This window comes from Gymnodraco acuticeps, unplaced genomic scaffold (genome assembly GCF_902827175.1).
Source record: "Gymnodraco acuticeps unplaced genomic scaffold, fGymAcu1.1, whole genome shotgun sequence".
Lineage (NCBI taxonomy): Eukaryota > Metazoa > Chordata > Actinopteri > Perciformes > Bathydraconidae > Gymnodraco > Gymnodraco acuticeps.
This window is the reverse complement of record NW_022992265.1, coordinates 3,434,725-3,443,060: the sequence shown is the minus strand read 5'-3', so window position 1 is coordinate 3,443,060 and position 8,336 is coordinate 3,434,725. Positions and strand designations below refer to the sequence as shown.

The window sequence follows — 8,336 nt, the reverse complement described above, 5'->3', positions numbered from 1 at the left end:
TGTGACATTTTCTAAATGATCCTCCAAAAACCGATCAGAGAATGATGTTCCCGCTCCAAAGTTCTGTTAGAAAGTGTGTGACACGGTGCATTTGTGTTGACAGTTTATCAGAGATCAGAACTATAGGTGTTCTCCATTGACAAAGCGTCTTCATTAGTCAAAAAGCGTGGGCGGGACTCTTGCTCTCTGCAGCGAGTCAAAGAGAAAGGCAATAAAGGGAGGCAGGAGCTGCACTTTGCCGACGAGCATCTCTGCCGTCCTGCTACATGGTAACCACTTCCCCTGGATCTGCGAACATACACAGCGACTTCTCTGGAAGAAAAAGGCAGAGTTCATCAATGTAACTCCGGTCTGTCCGAAACTGCGCCGTGTACCTGGATAAGTCCACCCCGAGGAGAAGAGACAGAAAGAGGACAGAAGAAAAAAACGGAGCGGAGTGTCGACGTAGAATTGTGAAGGAAAAAAGAGAAGAATATGATTTTCAAGCAGCACTTGGTCTTCATCCTTTACAGCCTCTGTGCAAGCGTGTTTAAAGGTGAGCGCTGGTGATGCTGCTGCTGCTGCTGTGTGGACGGGCGTGGTGCGAGGTGGTGGCTGCATGCGTTAAGTATAAACATCATATGTGATCATGTCACACGTGAGTCCCAGTGTTCCATAGAAAGAGTGTTGCCCAAAAATGTTGTGCTTTTGGCCGGGGGACAGATGTCAAAGCCGGCTGTACTGGAATGCCTGGAAGTTGAATTGTGCGGCGCAATGGGCAGCAGAATGCGGCTGCAAGTTTTTGTGTCGGAGACAACTTGAATGATGCCCTTTCTTTGGAATGAAGTGGCAGATAAAACACCAGGCTGCAGATGAGTTCTCCTGTTTGCATGGTCATCCAGTTATGTCCCCTGTAGCGGACACATGGGTGCACGAGAGGTTACAGCAGCTGGTGGCGTGCGTCTTTTTTATTGTGTGACCGGTCCGGTATCATTGGGTGGATCATTTTAAAGTCATAATGTCTGCTCTATTTTGCCTGTTTAAGTCATTTCACACATGACTTTCAATCAGTGTGATAATCAATATTCGATGGCATCATTTGAGTTGAGCTTTTGTCTCGAGCAGTGTGCGCACTGTGTTTATAAGTGTTGAAATTATCTCTGTGCGGACGCATTTTCCAGGACTGTCGGTATGCAAGCCATGCAAGCCATGCAGTTGCTCATTCAAAGTTGGGCTGCTGCGATCAGACGCAGGTAGGGTTGCGTACAGTATGTGAAGCCTCTCTGCAGCCAGGCATCAGTCCCTTCATCATGACAACTCCCTCAACTCCACACAGACCGTCCCGCTCTTGGACATGCTTGCGCAGCCACCGCCCTGTAGGCGACCAGTGCGCAGATACATTAAGCCCAGCAGGGAGATTCCTGACAGGAACTACCAAATCAAAGCAGAAACAAAACATCTCTGCTGACTCCAATTTCCCAAGATTTGTGCCAGATGTCATCATGGGAAAAAACGTGTTCTCATTGCTGAATCAGTAAACTAGAAAGGAGACAATAGTATTGAGAGTGATCTATGACCGGAGTGTTAATGATAATTCTATTGATTGAGAATTAATCTAAAGTGCTTCTGTTGAGGACATTGTTTTCAGAACCTTAAAACCAGTAAGAAGCATACAGGCAGAGTCTCTATGGCTGCTCAAGTTATTCCCATATTCCATCCATAACATCAGAAATCAACTCTCAAAATAATCCTTTCGTATCAGATTTTCAACCGCTTGTTTTTTAATCCGAGTCCGACCATTACTTAATGAAGGAAACTCCAAGTTTAGCTTAACTCAAATGGCAGCCCAATATGATTTAACCTTATGGGATGTTTTTTGAAATCCTATACTTTTCCCTTTTTATGGATGTTGCTTTTGGCTGTCTTGCTATCCCTTTGGTTTCTTTCAACCCGACACATTCATTTCATCTCAATGTGTTGAGCTCAATGAGCAATATATCCATCTGCGACCTGATGCCACATCCATGTGGCGCCATGCCCTCTCAACACGTGCCCCTCTGTGGAGTGGATTGTGGTCAGGGTTAAATTATCAAGCATGTTTAATAGGCTATTAACTATAAACTGTGACGACGTTGCACAACAGCCAATCTTTTTGGGGGTTTTATATGAAAAGCCCAACATATATTTATTCAGAAGATTTCTTACTACCTAGTCATTATAAATTAACTTACAAATACATGTTACTTGCATTAAAGATCTTTTGGATGCTTTATTCAAGGAACCTCCATTATCCGGGAAAATGATAATTGGACGTGAAAATGAATATCACATTATAAGGAAAGACATTAATACAACAGTAAATATAAGTGATATTAAAAGGATAGGAAGGTAATTTGGCTGCATAACAAATTTGTTGTTTTGCAGCAGCCCATGAGCCTATCGAAATGTTGCTTCTTTCCTAGCATTACCACACAAATATAACAAATAAATGGACTTCATTAAGTCTATGTTTCCAACTGGGTCTGCCCAGATGCTCCATTGCAGTTTTATCTTGACTGAAGAATAAGTTTCCACAATAATGAATGAAATATATAACAAAATGTTATATTTAAATGTCAGATGCAAATCTTGACTTTAGAATGAGAGCAGAAACTTGGAGTCTCCCACTGCAGACTGAAGGTGGCTTGCTCGTAAAATGGACAGCATAGTTTATCGCTGTGCTCAACTAATCCCTTCACCCTCTTTATGCCTTTTAGTGAACATTATAAAATGCTGCATTTAATTCCTCTTTCAACATTTGGCTGTATCAGATGGCTGTGCCAAAATGGTGCGCTCCTGCCATAAATACTGTAACTTGGACAGCAATAGTTTCAAGTCTGCAATGACTACATGTTTGCTATAATACTATTAGCATTGTTAGCTAACACAACAGCGTGGAATACAAATGGACAGTAGAAAGCTTTGTTTCGCAACATATTGACATTCAGGACATCCTGCCAGAGACATGAGGCACAGTGACTTTTACCATTTATTCCGAAAGCTGTGCAAAGATGGTCTCCATTTCAAGGGCAAATTTAAATATTGATGCTATGTGGCTTACTTTTTGACACATTAGGATCACCAGTACCCCTAAATAATGTGTAGCAAGTAGCACACCTCCAACAAGCGTGCACAATCCTTCAAATGTGCTATAAAATTGTCAGAATGCATTACAATTAGGGGCTGCTGCAAAAACACAGAGGTAGAGAATGATTACACATTATGTGCCAGATTAAACTTTTTACACAAAGGTCAGTAATTTGAGAGAAGCAAGGATTTGAGGCCAAATATAATTTTTTTGCAGGGTTAACACCTCCATTTAATAAACTACGGATGCATCTAGATCTATTTGAGATATTGTGTTCACTAACAGACAAACAAACCACCTAATGGGCCTGAAAACATAACCTCCCCGGCGAAGGTAATAAGGTCCATGCGTCTTCGGTGCGATCACAGCCTAATAGACGGTTAAATTGCAGTGTGCAGCATCCCACACTGCAGTGATACTGTAGACAAGACCTCAGCCTCAGCAGCTCTGTTCATGCTCCATAATTCTGAGCGTCATTTCCTGCAGGCTCATCCTTCTTAAAACAACTACACTATTAGTATTTTGCCTAAAAGCATTGCTGGACTCTTATCTATAGCTGCAGCCTATGGAGCGCTTCATTGCCTACATGTTTAATATGCTGTAGTGACAGAATGGATGTTTTGTTATGTAGAGTTACTGTAAATCTATGTATTGTCTCCTCTCTGAATTGTAAATACCCTTAAACATGACATGGGCCCCATTTTGAACTCAAGCCCCTGTGTGAAGTGATGATGTTTCCCTGCACCAGAGTCATCACAACATATTTCAGCAAAGGCAGCTGATGCTGACACCCGACAGGCTGCCAGAGCCAGTTAACAGGTTAATTGGCAGCAGGCTAGTAATGCTAATTAGCCACGTGGCGGCTACATTTGGTTAGTTTGCAGACCGGTGGGCTGGTTGCATCAGAAATGTAAATGGTATGATCTGTGTTTTTTTCTTTGTTGGCCACAGTGTCTATGGTTTGGTCTGACATTCATTCTACTCAATTGTTTCATCACCTTCCCTCTTGCGGAGCCCAAAAAGCTCCCATAACGCCAAGGGAACTTTTCTGTTGTTTGAGCACAGAGCCTTTCATCATTTCTTATCTCGTCAGACTTTTTGGCAAGTACAACCTGCAGGTGACATTTGAGCATAAGTGTGTGTTTGACCATAACGTGTGGGGGCAGTTATGAGGGCAAAGCTGAGAAAAAACGAAAGTGACTATTTTTTGTTACTACTGTAATCTGGTATCAAAACCAAAGACATCAAAACTACAGACAAAGAGTCAAGGATGTTAAAGATAAATAATTCTTTAACATGATAATTGAGGGAAGTCATAAAAAATACAAAAGTGCCTTGTGAAATGTTTAATTTTCCTTCAAATATTGGCCCAAAAGCAAACCCATTCACTTTTATGGTTAGGACCCTTACTCTGTTTATTAGATTGAATTCCTGAAGGACATTTCTTCATGTGTATGCCACTGTCGAAGGGTTGTGAAAGCTGAAACATAAAATAGGCTATATGATTTCTGTCCAGGCAAGAAAGCATAACGGAGACACTTTGATTCTTGATTCATGAAAATATTGTAAATGAAACTGTTTAAATGTCATAATAGAAATGTTATCAAACAACTGCAATTCATATATATATATATATTTTTTTTAACAGAAAGTCAATGTTGCAAACACTGATGTGCTGGAATCCTGAAAAGTCTTTCAAAAATAAGTATGCACTGCACGCATGCAGATTAATACATATATATCACACCATACAATGTGTTGCATTATTTAAATGTTTTCATTTGAATTCATCAGGATGTAAATCCCAACAGATTAGCAGAATAAGCTGAATGTATATGAATTCAAACACTTTTTCTGCTCTGTATGCATGGTTAGCGGATTGTGAATATTATGTGGCCAAATCCAATCAATTTTCACCAGCATAACAAAAGTTTAAAATTGTCCGAAAGCCTCCTCTAAGCTTTTTAGAGTCTGGTCAGAAACCACATAGCTTATTATGACTTTCACTTTTAGCGTTTTACAACCCTCTGACAGTGGACAGACATGAAGAAGTGTTTTACCTGCGCAGTGGATTTGTCATTTTGAGTGTATTACAGGATGGCAGCTGGTGCCTCCCTGCTCAGTTATTTTATATAAAATTGGAGTTTGGTTTCAGTTTGAATCTGAGTCTATTGAACATTTCTTTAAATTAATACGTATTGCACCAAAGACAAACCACAAATATCACATATTGGTGAACACAGGGAGCCTGTCAAATCTATGCATGGGTGCCTTTCCTGTGGGTTGGAATAATCAGGCAGCAGGAGCAAGCTGGCAGAGCTGAAGGCAAGGTAAGGCAGAGGAAGTTGGTTCACAGTCAAGGATACTCACTCCTCTCTGCTGAGGGTTAGCTTATCCCTGCAGAGCTCCTCCCAGCTGCCACGCGCAGGCCTGGGTGCTGTGCTGTACACCACTGCAAATAAATAATCCAGTAAAGGGGACAAATATGCTCCAAAAGAGCCACTGCTGCCCAGCGTGCTGCGGTTGACAGATATACATCTGTAGGGATAAGCCTCAAGCCAGAGGCAAATGTGCTCAGACAAGTGGGGAGCGGGCCTATAGATTAGCTTCACGCTGCCCCAACTACTCGGTGTGCTGTCAGTCTCCCTTCGCCATGCTCTTTGTCATAGCTCTCTTACACACCATGCCCCCTCGGAGTGGGTATCAGCTTAGCAATGATGCTGAAAGACTGTGAGGGCAATTACAATATCAAAGATTATTTCGACGCGTATGTGAGAAAAAAAAGAGGAAGAGATTTTGCTACTTTCCCAGAAGCCTGTCTAAAGATACCCATGATAAGTTTAATGCCAGAATTGGTCGCGCTGAGAAGTGGAAGACACTGCTTTAAAGCAGTGCTTACATCAATCTGAAGCTCGGAGGCACCTGTGTTCACACATCTTAGAGGGGAAATCCACCATAAAACAGAATTGACATGTATTCCTCTGGTCTCGGACAGCTGAGTCCATATTTCTACATGAGCTGCCCAAAATGAAACACACAGAGCCGAGTTAGTTATTTGTCATCAAGTAGAAACAGAAGACACTTTTTTTCTTACAGCACAAGGAAAGCTTCTGTTCAGTACGTTTTGACCCAGTGTGAGACTGAGTTAATAGTTTGGGTAGGATTACATTATTTCATTTTGCAACCACATTGATCCAAATTACCCATGAATGGAGGCTGATTAACATAGTTGGAAATATGTAATGCTGCTAATTGTGAGACTGTTCATGATGAATATATTTTCATGTATTTCAGGACTTTCTATTCTTGTATTTTGTTTTTAGGCGTGCAAACTACAGTATGGTGGGGATAAAAAGGAAAAGAGAATAAAGATAATAAATCATGACTATTGGTAGTTAATTTTCTTAAAGAATAACAAAAGATTATTTTATGATTTAAAAAAATAACATTCTTGAAAAAGTATTATTACGTTAATGACAACAACTTACTTCTGTTAATCCTGCAAGTGCTGTATGTGAATAATTGCAGCCATAATTCATTGTGCTTAGAACACAAAACACTGCAGTTGTGAGTAAAATAAATGGGAATTATATAGATACTTTTATAAATAGCACTTAAGTGAGCCAGAGTTACTCACTGTATTGAACACTATTATGTATCTTTTTGTGTCAGTATTTGTCTGAAAATGTCAAGGGTTTACCATTTACTCTGTCAATCACCTAACTTCTTAACATTTTGATGCACATGTAATACGTAGCCCATCACTTAACGGTTAAAGGTCATTTAAATAAATCAATAGTCTTTAAATATGCAGTGGAATTGATTCTACTTAGGATGTACTGTTAAGAAATGTAAAACAATCTAAACATGGACGTACAAAATAATATGCAATGAATGAACTAAAAGACATTTCTAATTGAAGTTTGGATGACTGAGATTCAGCTGTGCTGTCGGAAAGGTGGTGGGCGTTTGTACCGTGAGAGGTTTATGCATTGTTCCCTACATTTTGGTATTGTGCCCGAAATGAAGCCTATGCCTCATTTTATGCCCGTTTGCAGAGTTGCCCTTTACCAATCTCTCTTGGCCCTCATCTCTGTTGAAGTGGGCTTTGTGCCCGACTATGGATGAGCCTCTAGATCTCTTTTAGCCTGTGTGATGGTCTCCATTTTCTCCTCTTGCTGCAGCCTCTATGAACAAAGTTAATATTTTTTGTTCAGAAATGACAGCCATACACCATTCCCTGACCCAGCGGGCATGTCATCTGTTTGAGTCGTTCTTTCTGAGTGGATGTGTCACCTAGAAGTTATGCCACCTTTTTGTTTTCTGTGTTGTTTCTGGGGAAGTGGAAGGCATCTTCACAGAAGTAGTCCTCATTTTGCTTAGAACAAAACACAAGTTTGCTATGCAGGCCAGTGAGAGAGAGTGTTGAGATTGTAATGTTAAACATGAAATATTGGAGGCAATAGTATGTGTTTACCGTTATAGATGTCATTTTCTGCTTCTGCTGCAAGTGTTTGGGAGGTTTCCAAGAAGAATGATCGAATATTGAGGCACGGAAACCAACACCTGGCAGCAGGAATGACTGTGTTGTTTTGAATTATGTCAGGGTCTTTTGCCATTGCACCAATAAAGCTGCAATATTAAGTATAACCCATTAAGCCTTTGTTTAGTGTTGTTTACATTACATTCAGATATGGTATCGACATGCGCTTTCAGTACACACAACCTTTCCTTTCTGTGGTTTTGTCTGTCTGAAGCTTCAGTATTAAGGAACATAATTCATTACATTACATAATTCCTCGGTGAAAAGGGAGCTGTGGTCAAGCTTTGGAAAATAACACTTGTATAAAAAAGTATTCATAGTTTATACATATTAATGTGGCAAATAATGGTGTTTTAAAATGTTATGAATGTGTTTATGTTTTGTATGCACTTGCTCTCCACTAGTTTAAATGCAATCAGTCTCACTCAGGCAATATATTTTGCATCTCTGGGTTGCTGTGCTCATAAAGGCCCTTCAGTCAGGCTGGACCTCTGAGCTCTAGATAAAGGAGACTCTGTTCATCTTTGGAAATGTGATAGCTTGCTCGAAAAAGTCATGCATTTTCATGGACTTGTAAGAAGCAATTCATGGCAATGTAGTTATTTATTTCTGGGTGTTTGGCATTTATGGCTATGTGATTTGATACATATTTTGCACAAAATGAAAGACCCTAAAAAGAAAACTATA

The 8,336-nt window shown here is 40.3% G+C and overlaps 1 protein-coding gene across 3 annotated transcripts in view; it reads left to right on the top strand.

Moving 5' to 3' along the window:
* Positions 1-201: 201 nt before the first annotated feature.
* cadm2b (cell adhesion molecule 2b) overlaps positions 202-8,336 on the top strand; it is a 150,589-nt gene continuing 142,454 nt past the window's right edge. For all 3 annotated transcript variants that reach the window (XM_034206996.1, XM_034206994.1, XM_034206993.1), the window contains exon 1: positions 202-535. In XM_034206996.1, coding sequence (XP_034062887.1) covers positions 475-535 — 61 coding nt within the window. In that variant the 5' untranslated portion in view covers positions 202-474. The remainder of the gene's footprint in view (positions 536-8,336) is intronic.